A 23,571-nucleotide genomic window follows, 5' to 3' on the forward strand; every position below is an offset into this window, starting at 1 on the left:
ATAGCTTCAGGCTCGTAATGCAAACAAATGCTCATTACTCTTTTGGCTGTGAGGGGTTTTCTTGCATGTGTATCCTCGACAGGCAATCTAGAGGTCAGCTCAAAGGTTACGTGATAAGGAAGTGGTGTCTTGAAATAATGACCTGTTTCCATTTGCCATTTTACCTTTCACTCACACATACTTAGCATCCATTTGTACCCTGCCTTCCCTCGCATTAGCTTAATTTGCTGATCTTTTCACAGAGACTTCTGACAAAAGCTGTTTTGCTTTATTATGCAATGAGATCAAATAGCCAAATGCAAACTTCAAGACAGCGTATTAGCATTTCAAAAATAAATACTTGACTTGAGCTAATTAAATCTGTAGTACATCTCCAAAGTAAGGCCACCTCCTTATCTGTGGAGAAAAGTTGGATGAAGAGAGGCAACAGATAAGAAAAAATGAAAGTCGGAGTGAAGGAAGGAACGAAGAGGAGGTGTTCCAGCATAGCTGTTTGGGGGCTCTGCTCAGAGTCTGTCTGACTGTAGTAGAAACACTGTGTGACTTTTGAGAAGCTGACAGGAGCTCTGCAAGGTTTGCTGTTGAAAGGAGTTTGCCTTTGTTGGCAGGCATCAATGCATTGACTGCCGTCATAGGCTGAGGTCAAGGCAAGACCTGTGCTGGCTCTTTGCGAAGTGATAAAGATTTCACTGCACTGAGATGTTCGCTCATTCCACCAATTCACCTTGCTATTTTACTGATTTTAAACATTTTTGTTAGGCCTGCTTTCAATGAAAAGGCCTTGATGGGATTCTGAAGTCAGGATAGACTGAAAAAAAAAATGCTCAAGGTTTGTTTACTTGATGTGTTTATGTTTGTGTACACTTCATTTTAATATGGAAAATATTCACAAATCCCAAAACTGCCTCCATTATTTTAGGATGCATGTTATAGGAACACCTGATTTGCTCTCTGATTTTGTAGTTCGGTCTTAACGCCTATACATTTACGTTTATTATATGGCCTGCATCCATTTTGTCACTCTGTCCAGCACCACTAGCTATTTATAGAGTGTGATGTCAAGGAATCGATCAGCTAAAGGCAGAGCTATACAGTGATATACACACAGCAATATGCACACATTAGCCTCTTACGGTCACAGATTTCCTTCAGGGATGTTGCCAAGCTGTGCTGTGGCGATGATGCTGCTGTTGATGAATTTTACATGTGGCCGGGCTGCTGTGACATGGTCCATTTGAGAATTAGTATGCAGCCTGCATGGCGCTCTGTGTGTATTCGTTGGTGTGGTGTGTGTGTGTGTACGTGTACTTGTCTTTGTGTATGTTTGCACACACGCGCACACACACACAAACGCACACGCATGAGGACTCATAGGCCCAAACATAGCTGCTCGCTTAAGTGTGTGTAAAGTTGCACGTGCAAATAATGAACACTAGTAATAATAATGTGCAGAAACGTGCACACTCACACACACATGCTCGCACACGCCTGAGTGCGTACCTGTGTTTGTGTCTGTAGCCTGTGTGCGTGTTAGTAGTGTGTGTTATTTGGTGGCATGCCGTAGGCCCCATGCCACCCTTCCATCCCATTAGCTGAGCCCAGCCCCTGCCTGTGTCTGCTTTAACCTTGGCCAGCGGGCTGGAGGAGAGGGAGAGTAATTCTAACCTTAAAAACCTGCTGATTAAAGCTAGTTTGGTGGAATTCGATTCCACTTAATGCCTTTGGCCGTGAGCCCGGCTGGCTGGCATTAGCATCAACAGACACCGTGTCTTCAGTCAGGGAGACAGACGTGCACAGGAGCGTGCACGAGCTTCCCTTAGCACGTGCACTAGCAGGGCTGTAAACTCCACTTTCTTCCCTCTCTCTTTCTGTTCCTCTCTTTCTCTCTCTCTGTCTCTCATCCCTCCTTTTTCCCTAAAACTCCCAACCTCATCATCCCCATTGTATTGTTTCCTTTTCTGTTTCTTGTCTTGTCTTTGTTCCTGTCCTCCTCTGCTCCAGTGTTGAGGCAGGGAGTGTCAGGGGTGTTACAGTGGCGGGTGGGCGGGTGGGCAGGGGTTTCTCTCCAACTGCCTCAGCCCTGTTATTGTTTTCCTCTTGAACTTGATGTATGACTGTGTTTACGCGTCCAGCGTGGCTAATTAATTCTCTTCTTCAGGGTCTGTTTATCAACTGTTTGTGTTTATTTACAATGAGCATACTATTTTTAGAGGCACCCATTTCCATAACACTTGCGTTTTTCCCGCACATCGCTTGTTTTTCTTTGTTGAGGATTATATGTTTGTGTTTCATTTTTCCCTCCGTCTCAGGCCCAGGCCTGCCAATTCATTTTGTAGCCTGCTCAGATTTGACTGATTTAGAGGCTCCAGCTGGTCCAGCAGAGAGAACCGGAGAGATAAATCTAAGCCTCTTTTGATTTATTATGTATAATGTCTCATCAACCGTTGGTTAAGTCTTCAGATGCACTGAAGAATTATACCGTTACAACTTTACAAGTAGCTGGATATTTAAAGGCATATAAAGAGGGAGAAAAGTCTTGGGTGAGAGAGCAGTAGCTGGGATAAAAGCACTAGCTGCAGTGACAGTAGCATACAGGAGCTGTGCGTTCCTCTTCAAATCCAACATGTAAGGGAGATATATTGTGGGCATTCTGGGCACAGTGCCACCCCGACAGACACTACAGATAATTTGATTCCCGCTGAACGATTGAGAGGGAGCGAAGCGAAACGGCTGGCTGTAAAAGCGGCAGGTGAACTGCACAACATTACAGTATCAGTCAAAAATGAGCTCATCCTCCAAACTGGAAGTGACACTTTTCAGCCGTAAGTCATCTAATCACGTCTGTATAGAGCCAGAAATCGTTGGTTGATCAATAGTCATCATGGATGCTGTCAATGCCCAGGGTAGGCTGAATCTTGCATAGTCCATGAATCTCTATTGAGTATGGATTATGCGCTCCCCGCACGGATGGGGCTTGATAGTACTGCCTGATTGGCTGCTGCGTGAGCTCTATTTATGCTGCTGAGCCCCAGGCTGAATCACCCGCCCCAGGCATCCATGCACACACACACACACACACACACACACACAAACAGACACACAAAAACTGGTACATACAGCCCCTCTAATGAAGCAGTGAGCCAGAAATGGTTTCAGCAGGTGGATGTCCATGTTAACAACTGTATAAAAGCGGGAAACAAGTTGGTCAATACGGGGCGAGCTGAAAAAATATAGCATCCTACTGTGATGATATGTGAGACCAAATATTGGCTGAGCAATCATTAGAAGACAAACAGGTCCTACATGAGTCAGTGGTTTATCCACCTATTAAATGTTTGACAGAAAGAGGGTCACAATAAGAGGAAAATGGCAGTGGGACAGAAGCAGTATGATCATGGAGACAAAAATCATGAGGACAGAGGAGTGTTTGACAAAAGATTTTGTCTGTGCATGCTTATGTTTCTGTGTTTATGTGTGTTTATTTGGGAGCGTGTGGGTGTGTGCTCATCCTTGCTGGACTGACAGTTCAGCAGACAGACAAATGCGTGGCAGCCTCTGACAGTAAGATGTCGACGGCGTCACGGCAGGAAAACAGCAAATTGCCAACATAAATAAGGTGCCACGCTCTGATTAGGACTGCCTTCACACATCATTATGGTCTAATGAGAGAGTTTCCCCTCTCTCTCTCTCTCTCTTAGTCTCGCTGTAACTACGTGTCTGCGTGCCAGCCTTGCCTCCACACTCTCGCTGTGTCTGACGCCTGTCAGCCATGATGGATGAATGTGAGTGAGGTGTTGCCGGGGCAACTGGCAGGCCAGGGGCAGCGGTGGCCTCCAGAGGCAGGACAGGTGACTGGTGGTGGCCCTGCCATCACGTCTGAAGGCTTTATTTAGGCTGGGCTGTTTATCACTTGGCTGTCTGGCCTGCTTGCCCTCCCTGAACTACGATGCTGCTCCACTCAGGCCCGCGATAATGCTCCAAGGGGAGGGCGTGTTCAGGCCAGGCAATAATATCCCCTCATTGGGACACGCGAGCGCTCCATTGCCTTGGCCGCTCACTTGAGTGACACCTCCAAATGAATTTGCTGCATCAGTGTCTGACTTTGGAGGACACACATCACTGTAACTCTTTCTCCTGCTGTCTTCAGTGACAACACGTGAATACATTATGGACATGCTGCTTGTAAATTCCTCTATAAACTGGTGTGCATCATTCTTCCATTGTGTCTCATCTGCACCTTCAATACAGTAATAACGCATTTACGTGCGGGTGCCGTTGTGTGCATGCGTCTGCGCGTGTGCCCCTGTGAAATTGTGCCTTTGTATGTGTGCGTGTGTGAAAGAACTCGTGGAAACGGCATGCACTCAGACGCAGAACTTTTTAATGTGTGGATATTTGTGTATGTGTGTGCATAATTATGGTTTAATTGCTTGCCCTGTGATGTGCTGTCATCTGTCACAGCCCAAAGACAGCAAATAATGGTTCTGCCGCTGTCACTTTGTCACCCAGCCGCTCAGCCTGCAGAGAGCAGCAGAAACACTAGTAACTGATATGCGTCTTGAATTACTGATAAGCGCTTGAGTATGATGAGCTTTGTGTATGTGGGCGTGCTTGTGCACTCAGAAGTATCTTGGTCGGCCTTTGTATCTAGGTGTATTGTGGTCTGTGTGTGTATTTGTGTCATTGTGTGCGTAGCTCTGCTTTGTGAATATGCAGAATCTCCGTGTTTATGAGTGGGTGTAGTTTTGTGCTTAAGAGCTCATTGTCTATGTGGGTGCGGGGGGTGGGAGAGGTGGGGGTGTTGTGTGAGCATGCCTGCACGTGCTTGCGTATGTGTGTGATGCCTATATCGGCACTGACAGGTGCAACAGTTGTGTTGTGCTTTAAGCCGCTTGTTTGTGTCTGGCACGCCGCTTTGTGTGGTTGGGAAATGGAGTAAACAGAGGCAGAGGAAAGCAGCCTGGGGGCTAATTTATTCACTCCCCAGTCCTATTAGTCACAAAGGCCTGTTGCGCCGGCCCACCTGTCAATCGCGAGGAGTGTGCCTCAGCCCCAGCCAACTGCACAGCCTCAGAACCACACCACAGCCCTCTCTCAGCGGGCCAGGCGCTCTAGGCTAGAGCCACATTAATGGTGATATATCAATAATCTCTCCATAATCAGAATTAACAAGACAACATGTTTATTTGGTGCGCAAGTAGCATTTACAAGTCTGCCCTTTTCTGTGTGCACTGCAAATTGATGCGCAATTACGATTAAATCAATTTCGGCGTTGGAATTACATTTTCTTAAAGTTAAAGACAGAACTGTAACGTCTGCGTCTGCTCACACAGATATTACAACACACAGTTGCAGAGAAGTGCATGAACAATCGGATGCCTTATTCTCCGCACTGAGCAGTCTCGCATCGCAAAATGACTAATCCTTCAGAAGAACATTGCTTATGATGTAAATACTTATAAAACTGCACCGTCGAAAATTCGGAGTCGGTACCAGTTGTAGTTCACTGTAGTAATGTGATGTTAGATGCGCTGTGGGAGTGGGAGGAAGTGTCTGCCCGTTGCCAGCGTGGAGTAATGGATGGCAGAGCTATGGGAGTGGGTGGAGGCACACATCCTATTTCAGACAGCTGTAATGGATGACAGTACAGCAAAACAATAAGAACAGGAGGAAGTCTGCATGGCTTCACTATCTCAAACTCTCACATACAGAGCTGAGTGGTATTGGAATCAATTCACAATAGATGTGATTGGAACAATGGAACACCTGGGGAAACAGTCAGGCCTGATGCGGCTGGTGTTATTTGTGACGGGGGCCTTATGGGTGTCTGTCTGTGGCTCTGTGTGAAGGCTGTGTGTGCTTCTGTTTGCGTACACGTGTGCATATATGTGTGTGCCCGTGTAATGTGTTTGTTTTATTTAGCTATGTGATGGGTCTCTTGCCATGCGCCCAGTCTCTGTGGCTGCATAGTGGTTCTCTAGCATAATTAATCAGACTGTTTGATGTTGGCAAATGAGTGTTTATACAGACTCACTTTCTCTGCAGGCCCTGCTCTTTTTAACTAGGGTTTAGTTAAACAAGACGAACACATAACACACTTCAAGGCTCTAATTTATCACAGGGTCCTCCAAGCAATGTAGCCCAACCTCCTCACCCCCTCCAACCCCCCAACCATCACCCTCCTCCACACCCCCCAACACCCTTATCCACCTCCTACCCATTCACATCTACAGAGCCCCAGGAAACTCTCTTTAACTTATTGAACACACCAACTGCTGAATAATGAGGCCGGGCGAGTGTGTGTGCACACATGTGAATCTGTGAGTAAGGGGAGGGTTGTGGGGTGGGAATGGGGGTGCTCGTGCGTGTGCATGTGTGTGTACACCGTGACTAGTGGTGTATGTATCACCCCGGCTGTGATTTCTCCTGCTTTCTAAACAAACAGTTATCCCAGAGTGGATTGGAGGGAAGCTGAACCCTCCCGACCTGCTTGTTTGATTTATTCCTGAAAGAGCCAAGCTCCTTGTCTTAAGAGCAATCCGCTCTACCCTCACCTTTTGCAAATATTGCTTCGGACAAAATCACAGTCTATTTCCTAGTTGGTGAGACGGGGGTGTGGGGGGGGGTAGACTGATGCAGACTGCTGTAGACGCTCGTTGCTGTTGTAAACAAGCAAAAACAGGCTGGCCATTTCTCTAGGTCACCTGGGAGCTGGGGCTGTGGGTCTCTGAGAAAAGGATTTAGGAGGTGAGGGGGGCAGGGGGAGGGTTTTGGGATAAGTGCAGCCTTGCTCCTGTTCCTCTCCTGCCTGGCCCTGTGCTGAGCTGCATGGTGCTTTGCTGTGCTGTGCCGCTGCTGCCGGCTGGTGAAAAATGGCTCCTGGCCCCTCTGCCAGATACCGGGAGGCATTATCAGCCGTGCCTGGCTCTCTCCACGGTAACGAGCCCCCAGGCACAGTATTATCTGTTTACGATAAGGATATTAATAACACTGCGCTTTATATGCGCCGGGCTTAGCCCTGTGGGGTGGGGGATGGGGAGGGGGGCAAAGTCAGGAGCACCTGAATCATTCTGTCAGGGGCCCTCTCCAAGCAGGACAGGATAAAAGCAGAGAGAAGACAGGAGAGAAAAGGGAAGGGGTGGTTAAAGCGCCCCGTCCACATCCTGTTTTCAGAAACAATAGTGTGGCCATCTGCCATCTGTTCTTGTGGGAGTGTCCCCAAGGAAGGCAAAGTTGATAGGGTCAAAGGTGACATGTGTCAGGGTCAGAAGAGAGGTCAGTCTATTGTCCTCTGTGCAACCTATTGTATTCTACTGTAGTCTAACGTCATCTCTCCCTGCCTCTCTCTCTCTCTCGGTCCTTCCAGTGTCTGTACGGCTGCTACGTCCACTCTTCCATCATCCCCACCTTCCACCGCAGGTGCTACTGGCTGCTCCAGGTAAGAACTGCCCCACTCTTCCTCTAAAGTAAGAAACACTTTCACTCTCAAACTCTCCCGGCCTGTCCACAAGAACATGAATGGGTTGCATGCTATCAGTTTCCATTTATTGGCAGCATTTTCTCTCGACAGCCAGCAGGCACACATCAGCCTTTCCCCCCCTCCAACCCCTCCTCTCTTTTTCTCTCTTTCTCTCCCCGGCCTCCATTTCCCTTATCTCGCCCAGTCGTTCACTTTTCTGATGGCATTGACCATACACGCCATCCAATACAAGCGCGGTATCTCAGTCTGCTAAAAGCCTTGCCATCTCCCCTGTCTAACGGCTGCAGTGATGGGCCGTAAAAGTGTGATGGAGGAGGTCCACTGTACTGTACAGTGTGCTTACAGTAGGTCGTCAAGTCCGCAGGTTTAGAGTGGTTGTAAATAGTCCTTTGATCACCTCCCCAGCACATCTCATCATTCTTGTTTAGCATGGCAGCCATTATGGTTGATAGGTGCCTGATACATACAACCATGCTCACGTACCCAGTTATGAAGACGCATAAAACACTTGTACATACACAGCAGGTGTGCTTTAATCAGATATGGGTGTGGCTTTGACTGAAATATAAATAAATAAATATCTCCGTATTTGTTGTTGTCACTGCTGTTGAGATATTAAAGCATGGAATCCTGGATTTACCAATCTATAATAATGAAGTACAAAAGTCAATTTTCTTTTTAAAGTCGCATTTAACATACCGCAGCGTAGGCGTAATCATAATGTGTAATTCCGATTTTATAATGTAATTAAAAATGCAGGCCTTTATAAACACAATATTACTTCATCAGCTGGGGAAAAAGTCGCCACCCTAAACTTATTATATGCTTGTATGAACTGCATGAGCCCCCTTCCTCCTGCAAAGTTGGAGGGCACCTAACAATCAATTACAAACTGAAAAAGATACTTTTCTGAATTAAAATATATTTATTTTGGACTGCTTCATGTAACTGGATAGACCCAGTGCCCACATTCCTAATTGGGAGACACTAAACATTTAACATCTTTGTTATAAACAACCTTATCCTATAAATGAACAACCTGCCCAGCCTTCCCTCTGCCCTCACTGGGTGACACATTGTTAGATTAGATTAGACAGTCTCTTAGAAATCACACTGGAATTACATTCTGTTTTTCTCATAGTTTATCATATGTTTTTGTATCAGCCTCTTTTTCACAACGTCTTGACTTTTTGTTTAATCTGCACATTCTAGGATAAAATATCTGGAATAGCCTATATCTTTGGCTATTGTGTCCCCACTCAAATTTATTTAGGTTGGAGTATGTGACAAGACAAGTCATCTGGAGTGATAGGGAGCCACAGCATCCCTGCTGTCCTAACAAGACCTTGAGAGCAGGGATTGTAAATCTCCTAGTCAGACCAGCTCCCCCTTGCAAAGTCTATCAGCAGAGCAAAGGAGCTTGCCCACTGGGCAAAGTGAAAAATTGGCCTCTCCTTATGCTAAATTAGTAATTAAAATAATTAAACTATTCCTGTAGAAAACATAATGCATATGAGCAAGCAACTTTTTCTTTCTGTCTCCATCTTTCTCTGTTGCTGTGTGTGTGAGAGTTGCAGGCAGTAACAACAACACTAGGAGACTGTGCAGCACAAACACAACCACCTCCTTCTCATCTGAGTTCAACTGAGAAAAGCCAGTCAGTATTTTCAGTTGATTATGTTTTCTCCACTACTGTAGGCATACTATTAAAAAAAATCCGAATAATGTAACATTCTGAAAGGAACAAATATCCTCGTCAAACACGTTTTTCAGGCTTTGCTGAATAGGGTATTCAGGATGCCAACACAGGTGAAAAGGTTCAGGTTTGGAGGATGGGGGATGAAGCTCCTGCACTGCTGGGTGAGGCTGCTTTGCCCCTTTAATCTGCTTCCATTTGCCACCTGTTAGGCAAAGTTGTTATCTTTTGTTGATTTTCATTGCCATTGTGTGCTGCCACCCAGCCACCACCCCCCCACCACCACCACCACCACCCACCCCACCCCATCGTTTCTGTTAGGAGCTCCTTCAAGTCTAATTCAAGTCTAATGGAGCCTGGCAGGAGGATTAAACATAACCTCGGTGGCAGGTGGAGGCAGATCAAAGCCAAACTTGACACTGCCTCGCACATTAGGATTCCCCAGTGCGCGCAAACACAAACACACAAACACACACATAAACACTGCGGCGCAGAGAGAGAATAACACAGGGAGAGAGAGCCGAGGGGGGGTCACAATCGCACGCTGACTCGCTTTTTAAATCCACAGCCTTCCTCTTCACCCGCTCTCTCTCCGTGGTTTTAGGATACACACACAAAACACCCATCAAACTTTGAGGAGTTCACTGACTCAACTCCGTTTTCCTGTTACAGCATCAGGCAGGAACACCTGGTTAGTAAGCCCCCAGCCCTGACCTCCCCTCATCTCCCACTGCTCAGTAGGTCTCCTCACTTAACTCAGCATGACTCACAAGGCCCTCCACTTTTTATTAAAAACAAAAAAAAAACATAGCCTCTTGCTGCTCAACAAAAAAATGACTACCCGCTATTTTCTGTTTTGGCACCAAGCGAGCGCAGAACCCTAGATTGAAATCTCTGTCCAGGCAGTTTATTGAGAGGCATCTGTGTTGACAGGAAACCACAATCACGATGACACCGGAGGTAAAAGATTACACCACTTTACTCCATATCTCTGCAGATAGACCTTCAGCACCTCTGTCTCTCCAAGCCGCTCCCAGTCAGACAACTGACAGACAGTGCTGGTTAGAGGAGTCTCTCTCTCTCTCCCTCTCTCTCTCTCTCTCTCTCTCTCTCTCTCTCCCTCTCTCTCTAATCTCCCAACTCTCTGTCCCTGACTCCTCGTGTACCATTTGCTGTGTCCATATGAGATTTGCAGACAGTAGTCTGTCAACAGCAGAGCAGCAAGGAGACTGGAGCTCCCAGAGCGGCAACAGGGAAAGGTCACCAGTGAGTGAAAAATGTAAATATTCAGCCATCCAGCAGCCACAGCCACCGAAAGACAGGGATGAAAATAACTCCTATTAAACAGCGCAGACAGGGAGGGAACACAGAGGACAGAAAGGGTAGAGACAGAGTGTGAGAGTGAGAGGGAGAGAGTTAGGTGGACACAGAGTTTTTTAAAAAGTTATGCTAAAAAAAAAAAAACAAAACACTGAAGGGAGCACTGGAGAGAAAGATAGATTTGGAGATTTGAAGCAGAAAAAGTGCAGCAGAATGAATGAAAAGAGAGAAAACGGGGACAGTGTGTTTGTGAGAGTGTGTATTTTGTGTGTGTGTGTGAAAGAGAGAGAGAGAGAGAAAGAGAGAGAGAGAAATAGCAACAGCGCAAGAGAGATTGGGGAAAGGTGTTTTAGGTGGGGAGATTTAGCCTGTGGGTGTATGCCTCTTTATCCAGTTTTTATCCAGTCTTTATTGAGTCAAAGCCTTGGTAATGAGATGGGGGACAGGAATGAAGACCTGCAAGGGGGGTCTTCTCTCACTCCACTCATTTTCTTTTGTTCTTTTTTTCTGCCTCTCACTCTCAATCTGCTCATCCCCACCACACCGCTGCCACCTCTCCATGGCATTAGACCACTTTAAAATGTCTGGCCCATCCCCACAAATGGCAGAGACTGAAGAAAAGTGCTGCCACAGTTATCTGGGGCTGAAAACAATGAATCCAAATTGCAGCTGAGGCAGAGAGAGCTGCCCAGAGCAGACCGTGTGGTTTGTCACTCAAAAAAAAAAAAAAACAACAACAACAAAAAAACATTCCCATTCCAATGGATGCAGTTCAAAGTGGGCCTCTGAGGGAATAATAATGTTGAAACAGCGTCATACCCTGGTATCCCCCGTGTAAGAGCACAAAGACAATATGCACACACACACACACACACACAGACACACACACAGGCACTGACACCGAGAATCTTGCCTGTCCTGGTGGCACTCTGATTGATTCTATCGCTCCATGTCCCCTTTCTGTTGTTTAGTGCTAATCGAATGTAATTCCCCGCCTGCGCCTCTCCATCAAATCAGACAGCAGAGTATGTGCTGGCCGGCGGGGGCACAGAGGTGGGGATAATTATGATATTAATACGGAGGGGGTCTGAGGGGAAACTTCATTTGTCCTGCTGCCTGCCATGAACACAGAGAGGGGTCAATAGCCTTTCCTGCTTTCTCTCCTTTTAAAGAGGAGGAAAGAGGGATGAGATAATGAAATGAATAGTAAGGTGGGAGGGAATGCTGACGACCTTGTTTCTTTGCAGCTATCGTTCTCTTCCTCTTACCTTGCTCAGCTGAGACCACTGTCCTCCAGTCTCTGTTTCACGTGAATACATTATTAATATCACTATCCACTGCAGTAACATTTTTCTTATTACAACATTAGTCCGTCAGAATGTAATGACTAAGCCCAGATGGAAGCAGTTGAATTTCTGCTGTGCGGCGAAATGGGAAGTCACTGTTGTTCCTGTGATTATTGATGACCTATTAGACATTGTTTCATTCATTTCAATTTTTGTATTCATTTTCAGGTTACTTGAGTAGCATAAGACGGTAATCATGTGATCACAGAGAAGCCTGAGCAGTCGAAGCTTATGCTTTGCGGTGCTGTCCATGGTGCTGAAACCCTCCTCGGTTCTGCTTTTCCCCCGTATCGGAGTCTTTTTTTATTTATTTTTCAAGTTTTTTTTGGAGGCTGTGAGGATGTATCAGACATAACCCGCAGCCTTTGAACTCCCGTGCTGTTCACCTCTCATAACAAGCCCACCAATCAAACTCCAAAGATCAATACACCTGGCCAATCCTGTCAGCAGATCACACGCCGGGCCCAACACATGTACTCATCATCATGCTTCAGCCCCGGTCAGGAGAGAGGCCTCCCTCTCCAGCTAATTGAATGGGAAAAGTTGAGTAGCCCCTTCACTGTGGTGTAGCATCGTGGGTTGGTGTGCAGGCCGGATAGCTGCATACCCAGAGCGGACATGCCTGCAGGCTAAAGGCAGACAGATGGATCCTTTATATCTACCCGAGTCCTCTATTCATTCGGATCAGTTTAGTTGCTTCTGTGTGGAGCGCTGGGAGACAGGTGCTGGAGTCAGAGTGGCTCAGGTGATGTGTGATGACGGAGCAGAGCTGTCAGGTCCAGATTCACATCAGATACGTCCAGACTATGCAAGGCTACGTAATGAATATTTCACAGAGATAAATCATGGATGAGGCCGGGCACCGCTCCGTTGATTTCACTGAGAAGGTAGAGAGGCAGGGAAACCTGGCTAGGTTTTGACTGGCTGTCTACAACCTCAGGGCAAACGGAGGCAGTAGAAATATAATTGCCTTTAGCTATGCAGGCTGTTGTTTGTATCAAATAGACATGCACCTCAGCTCTACAGTGCATGAGATCAGATTTATATGGATTTGACTCCACCGCCTGACATTACTGTTCAACTCAGAAAATCAACTGGACTGCCAGGAAAATGGTGTCAGTGTATGAGGTGTATGTGTGGGTGTGTGTGGGTGTGTGTGTGTGTGTATATATGTGTAGGTGGGTGTGGGTGTGCAACCAGTGAGTGCATGTGTATATGTGTGCATCCGTGTGTGTGTATGTGTGTGCCTTTGTGCATATATCTCTGTGTGCGCATGCATGTCTTTATGTGTGTGTGTGTGCGCGCGCGTGTGCACGTGTGTGTGTTGTGTTTGTCTGTCTGTCTGCTTGCGCTGTCTGTGTATGCCAGGCTGTGCCATTCTGTTTCTGCTGTGCAGTGGGAGACCATGACGTTCTCGGCAGCATGCTGCTACTGGCAGGCCCCCGCTCTCCCCGCCATGAGGAGAACAGCTGCTTCACGAGCATGTCGGGGTGTGAGCCATGTCCCTGTGGCTCCCCTCATCTCCTCCTCCTCTCCTCCTCCTTCTGCGCAGTCACACAGACACACAGCTCTCAGTGCATCTGACAGTAACCCCCTCCATCCGCTCCGCTCCTAAACATTCAAACGCCTCCTGCTCCCCACTCTCACTTTTCCTCTCCTTGCAGTCCTCTGTTTTGTCCTGTTTCTTTCTGTTTCCACTCAGCGAGAAAAGACACAAAGAGTTAGCTCTTGGGCTGTGCCCAAAACATTGACACTGGGGCTTCTGACCTCTAAACAAATTGAAGGTTAGCCTGGCACTTAATTAATGTCCCCCACACTCTGGTCCCCTGCTGGACTGCTCTCTCCCCATATGATGAGAGAGAGAGAGAAGTTGATCTAGACCCCAGAGGCACACAGAGCCTCTCCTCCTGGCAGACTGATCTGTTCCTCAGTGCCTGCGACCTTTTCTCCAGGCCCGCCACCCCAGCCCACCAGCACGGCCAATTATCACAAATCCCCCGCCGCATTTGTCTTGCCATTTTCACTCTGCGGCTGAAGAGGCGTGCGTGGCCATAGACTCATGCAGCCTCATAACAGAGCCCAGACAGAGACCGGGCCCACAACAGGTAGGCAGTGCTTAAATTATTCAGTTATCCTGAAAGGTTAAGGCTCCACCAATGAGGCGAACTGACATTCATCCAGCTCCAGAGTCATGCCCACCACTTCCAGAAGCAGCAGCCGTCGACGTGTGGACATTTTGTGACTTCCAAGACTGTTATTGCAACTGAGATATTACGTCTTATCCTGTTAGTCCTGCTCACACACACACATATCCAGTCTTATCACTGATCGGGACAGAACAGCACAGAACTGGCCCACTACCCACAATAGGAGGCGGATACCTGATTTTCTCACTGATAGAGATGCACTTATAGATTTAAGATGTTATAGCAGAGCTAGCTTGTTGTGTTCTATTGTGCTACTCCATGATCCTGACTTGATTTGACCCTCGGTGTTGTGTTTGCTCATCTCTCATCAGCTTTTATGCTTCTCCCATGTTGAGCAGTGAGAGAGTCTGAGTGCAGAGTGTCTCTGCCAGCCTTGCTGAGTTGTGTTTACTTCATGCCTGTGTGTGTCAGAGTGCAGTGGAGATCAATAGGGCCCCCTGTAGAGCCCTACTGGCGCCATGCCCAGTCTCTGTCCTGCGCCGCACCCGCCTCTGTGCCCCCACCCATGTCAAGCTGTGGGTCTGTGCGTATCAGTGCGCGGGCCTGGGTGTGATGGCAGTAGCATGCGCACATATCCCAGCATCCCAGAGAACACTGGTCACAGCTAATGACCAGAACTGTCCGCTTTGTCCTGCCCTGATTACTCCTCTGAGCCCCAATTAGCTGTGGATGAGGTCTGACATCCCGACACAATCACTTGGACGTGTCATAGAGGGAAAGATGAGATGGGGGAGGGAAGCAAGGAGCGAGGGGAGGAAGACAGGGGGAAGACTGTGTTAAGGATAGCAGACTGTAGAAGCAGGCAGCTGGGGTGAGCGCAGTAGCAATATGGGGCCAGAGTCATTCACTCCCCATTCAGTCAGATATCGATCTCAATTCCCCTCTAATCAGCTACCACTCATCAACATACAAACCAACAGCTCTGATTGCAATTTCTATAATTGGCAATTTCATTGTGAAAATCTGTCTCTATCAAAGGGTGTTGGCTGCATCTGGTCTGGGATAGGCTGATTTCTCTGTGGGATAGGGATGCAGACACCAGGGGCTGGCTGTGGAAAAGAATATCGGGCCATTGGGGTTGAATTAATCTGCTAAGAGAGGTGAATAGTGAAGTGCTGGGAGCCACAAAGGTCTTTTATTATAGATAAAAACCATGCCGTTTATTTCTTTAATTGTCAATAGCATTGTGTGTTAACAGTGTTTCTATGTCTGTGTTGTCTTTCTTCCTATCCTCCTGTTTTCTCTTTCTCCTACATACTGACTCTGTTCTGTTCAACCCCCCACCCCACACACACACACATACACACACACACACACACACACACACACACATACACACACACACACCTTTCTCTCTTTCTTTATTTCTCTCTGACACTATCTCTCGCCAGGATTGCTGAGCTTTCTCCCCTCTGCAAGTTTTGAGAGAAAATCTCTTTCTTTGGCCTGCTCTCATTCTCTCTCGGTGGGGGGCATTGGAAAAGTAACTACAAGGGCACACAAAGCCTTCAGAGTCAAACCAGACTTCTTTTAGTCTTTTTCAATCTGGAAAGATGTCATGTTGAACACACACATGTGCGCGCTCACACAGGCACATGCGTGCACAGAAAACCCACACACATCCCCTTAAGTGGGATGGCTCTCCTCCTATCTCTGTCTGCCTGTTCCCCCCATCCCAAAACTCACCCACGCAAACCTGAGAAGACACAGAGACTGAGAGGAGAGGAGAGAGAGAGAGCAGCAAAACATAGTGGGGTAAGAGAGGATGGTTGGTGGGGATGGAGGAAGACAAGAGGTTAGAGGCGTGGGGGTGCTTTGGGAGTGGGGGATTAGAGCCAGAAGATTAGAGGTAGAAGATGATATCATTCGGTAGAGATGAGCGGGTGCAAACGAGCAGCGCAAATCACCCGACGTTAACGAGCTGCCTCGTAAATTACTGCAGCCAAGTGTGTGCTTGAAGCTGCATTGGAGTGGAGGTGTGTGTGTGGGTGTGTGGGTGTGTGTGTGTGTGTTGGGGAGGGGTCTTGTGCACTGCATAGTGCAAGGGAGACATGATGCTCATCTTATCATTATTTACTGCCCCCTCACAATATTTTTAGCATGTCGCCCAATGCTCCAGAGCCCAATATTTGCCCCCTGTGGAAGTGCTGGAGGCGTTCTCCTTATATGAGCGGGAGGTGCTGCATAGTCCGCCCGAGAGTCCCTGGACTGGCCAATCCCGACACCGGGGCCGTCCCTGTGGAGAGACCCGCCCTGCTCCTAGCACAACAGGGGGCAACTCCACTACAAAAGAGCCTTGACCAGCCTTTTGACCCCCTGTATGTCTCACATTTGACAGGCTGTCACTCCTTTTCCCCCCTGCAGTGTTTCTAAAGGTTCACTTCCTAATGGAGATCACAGGAACTGAAATATAGTGGAGAGCCATTAAATTATATTAGAATTTTTATTTGTAGTGAAATATGATTTCTTTTTTTTCCCCCTCGTAGTGTGCAAGAATTCCTTGAACCATTTAGACACATAACAGCCGAGTGCAGCAGTTCAGTTGAAATGAATGTGGAAGCTGTGTGTTTCAGACTTGTCCTCAAGGGAAGACAGCCCAAGAGAGAGAGAGAAGGAGAAAGAGAATACGGGTGGCAAGGAGTTGGACCCTTTCTCTTTGTTATTCTACAATTGCTGAGGGGTTTGGGTGAGGGGGTGGTGGTATATACATTCCTATTTTAGCCAGGAGCCTCGCAACAGAAGAATGGCTTTCATTGGCTGGATTCTAAATATTACATGACTTCCTGATGGCAGTGCGCTGTCTGAGGCAGTGTCTGGCCTGGTATTAACCTGTCCGGATAAATCAGCCACTCACCCAGCTCTGTTCCCCTGCTGAAAGAACCACTTCCTACCCCGCTTTCTTACCTTCTCCCTCCACTTCCTTTGCCCTCCAGCTTCACCTGTTTCCCCATGCAGCGATTCTGCCTCTGGGCCGCTTGCTGTGCTTGCAGCCCATTTGCGTATGCGTGTGCATACAGTACGTATACGTGGAGTTGCTCCGTGGTCCTCTGCCAAGGCCCCTAACGTCATGCGCAGCCTGGCAGGTGACAAATAGTTTTTTAATTGCTTGCACCAGGAAAATCATTAGTCTCTTCCCTTTCCTTGGTGGGACTAGGCAGGACGTGTGAGCAATAATAATAGCCTCAGTCTCGCTTCCCACTTCCCGCCTGCTATTTTTAGACTAGGTATTTTAAGGGCCCTGGTCTTCGTGTGCATATGTGTGTATGGTGACTGCGTGTGTGCATTCCTATATATGACCGTGTGTGTGTTCCTGTGTGTGTGTGTGTGTGTAAGGCCGCAGTCAGGGTGGGCTAAAACGGTCCAGAGGTGGTTTTCCTTGCTTGTGAAGGAGGGGAGAGTGTTTGTCAACTCTGTTCCTGCCTCATGAGAGTTTTTCTCATTGCTGCCGCTATTCCCCTGCCCATAGGAGTGTGCTATTTGTCGTGTGTGTGTGTGTGTGTATCTGTGTGTCTGGCAGGCTTTGGCCCAGGCCATTGTGCTGTAGTGCATTACTGTAGCAATCCACCGACACAGCGGCCAGCCAGATGAAGCCGTCCAGTTTATGGAGCAACCTGCAAACTCCAGCTGCTTTTGGTTGGGATTGTGCTTAGTGGTGAGATATAGTATTGATTTTCTCTCCTCGGTGCCCTTGCCATCCCTGTGTAGATATGCACCAGTGCTCAGCATCCATTCACCGAGCGGGGGAGAGGAGGAGGAGAGCAGAGGATGATGTTTATGTGACGATACTGACCCCATTCGTTCACATGGAAAAGCCGTGGAACACGAGGCGGCTAGACGGTAGAGGGGGAATTGAGTTTTCGAGGCTCAGATTGCAAGATGAACCCTGAATTTGATTTCTGTGTTATACAAGCATTTGTTATTATATATCGGAGTGTCTGAGGGTGTGGGTGTATGTGTTGTGTAACTTGTGTGTCTGTGTGCCTGTGTGTATCCACTTTGTGTGCGTGTGTGTGTGTGTGTGTGTGTGTGTGTGTGTGTATACGCACTGTGTTATTATAGGTGTGGTGTTGTGTGGGGGTTATCTGACTGACTGCGTGTTCAAGCGCGTATGGGTGTTTGTGTCTGTTCGTCTGTGTGTGTTTTTCTGTGTGTGTGTGTGTGTGTGTGTGTGTGTGTGTGTGTGTGTTAGCAAGCAATTTGAATCAGTGCTGTGGATGTTTGCCTGCAGAATTTTTTTTTATTTATTTTTGCCCTTGGTTTGAGTCCCAGTGGGGAGCCATGTTCAGCACTGTTCCAAAGCTGTTCAAATCCACTACCACTACCCTCCCCCCACCCCCCCTTTCCCTCCCCAACTCCCCTTTCTCACACACACACACACACACACACACTCCTGCCCTCCATTCCCTTAACAACATGGTAAAGTCAAATACATGGTCAGTCATTATTCGAAACATTTTTGCAGAACCCTCCAGCTGCACTGCAGAGGTTCAGGTAATCTATGAGTCTCATTACCCCAAATATTTCATACATAAATGATATAACTTAAAAATCTTATTATGTGTGATATAGTAGATGTGACCTCTATGAATTTTGAGACTGTAGCACATATAAAATGTTAAAGCAGTGAGTGCCGAGTTCAACCTGCTAGACTGTGTTTTAGTTTAATGATAGCTTTAGGTTTGCTCTACATCAAGCCATCACAGTGCCAGCCACCGCTGCTCTTGTGTCTGGTGCGCGCACGCACACACACACACACACACACACACACATACATACACATTCACCTTATGTTAATGCTGTACCCGACAAACCATTAAGTCTCCTCTAACTCCTCAACAGAAAAATAATATGCAATCTATATACTGGAATAAAACTTTCATCTGCACAATCTTCACTCTCCTCACACTCACTTCTTTCCTCACCAGCATCCCATCTCCTAACTTTTTTTCATATCAGGGAACCTGCCAACTGGAAATAAAACATATGCACATTTAGGCAATTTCCATATATGACATATATGTCCATATTAATTGTCCATATATGAAACATATTTGAATTTTGGCACATTTGGCAAATGCATGCGTCTTCTTCAGTTGTTTTACAAGACCAGCCATATGTGTATATTGAGCAGGTATAGATGCACATATATGACCTTTAACCTATAACGAAAATATGCTGTTTTCATATATAAGTTACACACGTATGTTCAACATACATAACTACACATTACATTTTTTCAATATCAATCTATGCCACAATATGGCTCACATACGCAAAATCACATCCTAAACAATCAAATTAATGTACATCCCACTGGACCGAATGGTAGGTGTGATAATAAACAAACCTGAAATTTTTAAAAACACCTCTTCCATCATACTTGACTGTGTAAGGTTTTCAATAAAAAAATATATATGAATATACGCTCGTGTACTGAATTTCTATTTGGATAATGCCCAGTTGATGAGGAACCCTAGTTCAGATTTGCTGTTAGTAATTATTGATCATTGAATATATCTTACTGGCTTAAGAATTAACTTTCTGCACTAATAGCAACAGCATGGAGAGTTTAACCTAAATTAAAATAGTCCTCCTCATAGTTCTCCTCATGTATTCTCTGTGTACAAACTTTTAGGAGTAAAATAATGGTGAGTAAAACTGCGCCCCACTTTTCTGGGGAGCTACCTGCAGGTCCCTCAGGGACCCCCGGAGGTCCCTGGGTCGCACTATGGAAACCTCTGCCTAACCTGTGTGTATTAGCTCCAAGCAGTGATTCTCAACCTGTGGATTTGGGACCCCTGACCCCCTGGGAGGCTGTGAAATTATTTCACAGAGGTAAATTATTTAGAGAAAATTGATTTTTTTTCTCTCTGTTTTTAAAATATTGAAACATATTACTCAGTTGTAGATCCTAAATGAATGATAAATGTTTTTGTGAAATAATGAATATTTAGCAGCTTCTACCAATAATTAATCAAAGTGAATGAAATTGAAAGTGATTAATCCTATAATTAATCAAGTGAATTAGCTCTAAAAGAGAATATAAAAATCTCTGTCTGGAATCACAGTTTTTGCAGTGTGGTGTGCTTGCTGGTGTCATGAGTTGGCTCTCTTTTGTTTTTGGGTGCGGCTAGCCAACAGCTGAAATCCACTATGTTCCATTACTATGTGTGAGCAATCAGGCTGTGTTATCCAGGCCAAGCAGCCCTACGCTGGCAGTGCTGGGACTGGGGAGACCCCGTCTCTCTCTCCAGATTCATCTCTCCAGCTTTGTTTGACTAAGTAGTGCCATGGTGTTGGTGTTGGAGAGGGCTGGAGCGGCAGCAGCAGCAGTGCAGTGTATGCGTGGGCTGCTGGAGCCAGTGGGGCTTGGCACGGAGAGGCAGCATATGTTCATGGCCAGCTCCCGTCCTCCTTCTCTCCTGTGTTTCTCTCTCTCTTTCTCTCTCTCATCTCTATCTCTCTCTCTCTCTCTCTCTCTCTCTCTCTCTCTCTCTCTCCCGCTCCCTTTATAACTCTCATCTTTTCCTCTGCACTCTGTCTTCACCCCCTCTCAGCTCGGAGCATCCTGGTACCGCCTGCGGACAACAGCATGGCATGCAGATCAAAGGCCGTGGGGATCCCAGTGTCCCCCAGGACAGCCCACATCTCACTATCACCACATCCCCGTCTCCTAATGGAGACATGCTCACACACGCCTCTTTGTCATTTTGTCATCTGGCATATGATCAGAGAGTATCCGGTGCAGCAGGTAATCTGTTGTGGGCGTGAGGTGGCTCTCTGTGCTTCAGCCTTGATGCCTTTCCAAGGGTTGTGCACCAGCACCTTGGCCTGTTTCTGTCCTATATAAACACTGGCTAGGGTCCAAGCATGTCAGAAGCAAGCATTCCTGAATACTAGTGAAATATTGCAAGATATGAAAGCAGCATCGCATCCTGCTACCCGGCAAAGGGTTAACAGTGTCCCACATAGCCACAGTGCCCCAACCAGCTGTTTTAGCCTTTCACACCTTCTCCCCTGCTGCCTCCTCTCCTCCCTGCCTTTTGGACCACTAAATGAATACTCATTTGCAAGTTAGATAAATCCTTTGAATGTATTATTGATGCAAACAAATTAGCCTGTAGGCCCCAGACAATACCTAATGGAGCCTTGGCTTATGGGTGAGGTAGTTTCCAGCGAGGGCTCTGTTGGAGTTCCAGGATTGATGCCTGCTCTTCTGCCCCGTAATTATTTCTCCTGCAAATTATTCAGGCATCCTGATGCAGTTTGGGGTTTAAAGTAGTGCTACTTATTGCCGCCTATATGAATTCCAGGCCTGAACCCAGCTAAATTCATTAGTTTATTAGAGAGAAAGAAATAAAATAAAAACAGCACATGGGCAATTAGATAACTGGGATAAAGCCTCTGAAATGAGGGGATGTGTTATTATTCAAGTTTATGCACATTGCCCATAATTCACTGGAGTTTATGTTGGTGTTGCTTTTTCAAGGACATTTCTCTTATCTTTTTGTACACATACAGACGCACACGTTTTAACAGCCTTGAATAAGCCTGTTCACGCATTTACAGAGACTCAAACTGACTTCCTTTTCACTCATCCGCATAGAAACACCAACACAATACATGCGGGTAACACGTGAATGTGCATGTGTATGCACACAAAACTGCGTATGCATATTATAAGAGTATGCATGTACAATAAAGAAGCTAGCAAGAGCATAGTAGGAGCAGATGTTGTGGAATCATGAGAGAGAGGGGAAAAGAGACGAGAGAAAGAGAGGAATACCGAACCGTCCATAGTTATTAAGACCCACAATTGATCAGAGGAAGGAGGGAAAGGCGGACTGAGAGGAGGAGGGCGAGAACAGGCCCTTGGGCTTGGGCTCCATCTCTCTGGTGGCCTCTGCTCTGTTCCTCTCCTGCAAGCTGGCCAGAGCCGTCGGGAGATACATCAAAGGGCCTTATCCTTCTATCCCTGCCTTATGCACACACTCACAAATACACACATAAATGCATAGACGTACACATTCCTTTGGCCTTTGAAGAATGCTCTATTTGATGACATCATTTCCCCTTTTGTTCCACTCCTGGACATCATGAATCAAAGCTGACGCGTTACTGCCGTGGTGCCACAGAGAGAGTCAGGCCTGCAACTCTCCCATGATTCCCAATCTCCCATGGAAAAGCCCCATGTTGCTTGCTTGCACAGTGCCTGTGTCCATGTGTTTGATTTTCAACATGAAACAGAAATTTCATTTATGTCTTCCCTTGTCTCCCGACATGGACCCTGCTGTCTCGCGCTAAACCAAATCTATGAATTTTAAATCTGGGCCAGCAAATAGCCTGACTGTGCCCGCTGTTTATCGACAGCATCTCTAGGCACATCAAGCCTTTCCAGCAGATCACAGACCAAGGACAGTGTCAGTAGTCAAAAGCTTGGAGTCTAAAGGCAAGGCAGCAGTCAGACAAAGGACCAACAACACAAACATGCACATGCGTGTGTGTAAATATGTGTCTGTGCACACACACAACCACACGGCATCCATCAGCAGGCCACGCTGCTGTGTCCATTCAGTGTCCATGATAGAGGAAGTACTCATTACTCCACACTCTCACAGGACCAGACCTGTGTTAATGCATTTTCTCCTTTTGCTCTCTTTTTCTTCGCCCCCATTCCTCCCATCTGCCTGCTTTTCAGCTGACTCTGGGCTTTGGCAATCTTATTTGCCTTTCAATCCAGATCAATCTCCATCTTTTCTGAAGCTCCCAATTCATAAACATTTCATAGGCTCAACCTTGACACTGGCGGGCGTGAGGGGGGGGGGGGTTTGGTGCAAAAAGCCTGTGGAGGCTAGTTTAAGGTGGTTGTTTGATTCGTGCTGTGTGTCAGACAAGGATTTGAGCTGGGTTGGTTTTTGCGCGTGTGGAAATCCTGCAGCCTAAACTCGCTGTTCGGCTCTCCTGCACCATCCTGTCTGCGTGTGCCATACATTACCAAAGCCATGTCCCGCACAGCTGTCACACTGTCTCAGCAAGACAGAGAAAGAGAGAGAGGTGTGTGTGTGTGTGTATGTGTGCAAACATGCATATGTGTCTGGTTTGTGTGTGGTAGAAATGTGTGTGTGTGTGTGATGTATTATTCATAAGGAGCAGCGTTCATCTCAGTGAGACACCTTCAACAGTTTGGAGACGTGGTGTGCTTAACGGCTTAATGTAGTCACTGCAATTTGGCTCTCCTTTGGCTGATTAACACCAGCACTCCGCGCCTCACTGTGCTTTGCCCCACAAAGGATTAGGTGTTATAAGAAACATGGCTTCCAAGGGAGCCAGTGAATATATCTACAACTTTATTCGGCATTTTCTGATTTGAACGCCTTTCAAAATACCAACTCCAATTCAATTTCCATCCCACTATTTAGCCGTGATCAGAGGGAGCTCAAAAGAGGTGAAGACTAAACCGTTTTCAAAGTAATGCTGGAGTGACCTTGGATCACCACATATAAAAAACGCTCCCCTGCCACC

The 23,571-nt window shown here is 46.8% G+C and overlaps 1 protein-coding gene across 1 annotated transcript in view; it reads left to right on the forward strand.

The window, feature by feature from the left end:
* camta1a (calmodulin binding transcription activator 1a) overlaps positions 1–23,571 on the forward strand; it is a 277,749-nt gene that overhangs the window by 212,007 nt on the left and 42,171 nt on the right. The window contains exon 6 of the mRNA XM_030055833.1: positions 7,367–7,438. Coding sequence (XP_029911693.1) covers positions 7,367–7,438 — 72 coding nt within the window. The remainder of the gene's footprint in view (positions 1–7,366; positions 7,439–23,571) is intronic.

The sequence above is a fragment of the Myripristis murdjan genome, chromosome 7 (genome assembly GCF_902150065.1).
Source record: "Myripristis murdjan chromosome 7, fMyrMur1.1, whole genome shotgun sequence".
Taxonomy (NCBI): domain Eukaryota; kingdom Metazoa; phylum Chordata; class Actinopteri; order Holocentriformes; family Holocentridae; genus Myripristis; species Myripristis murdjan.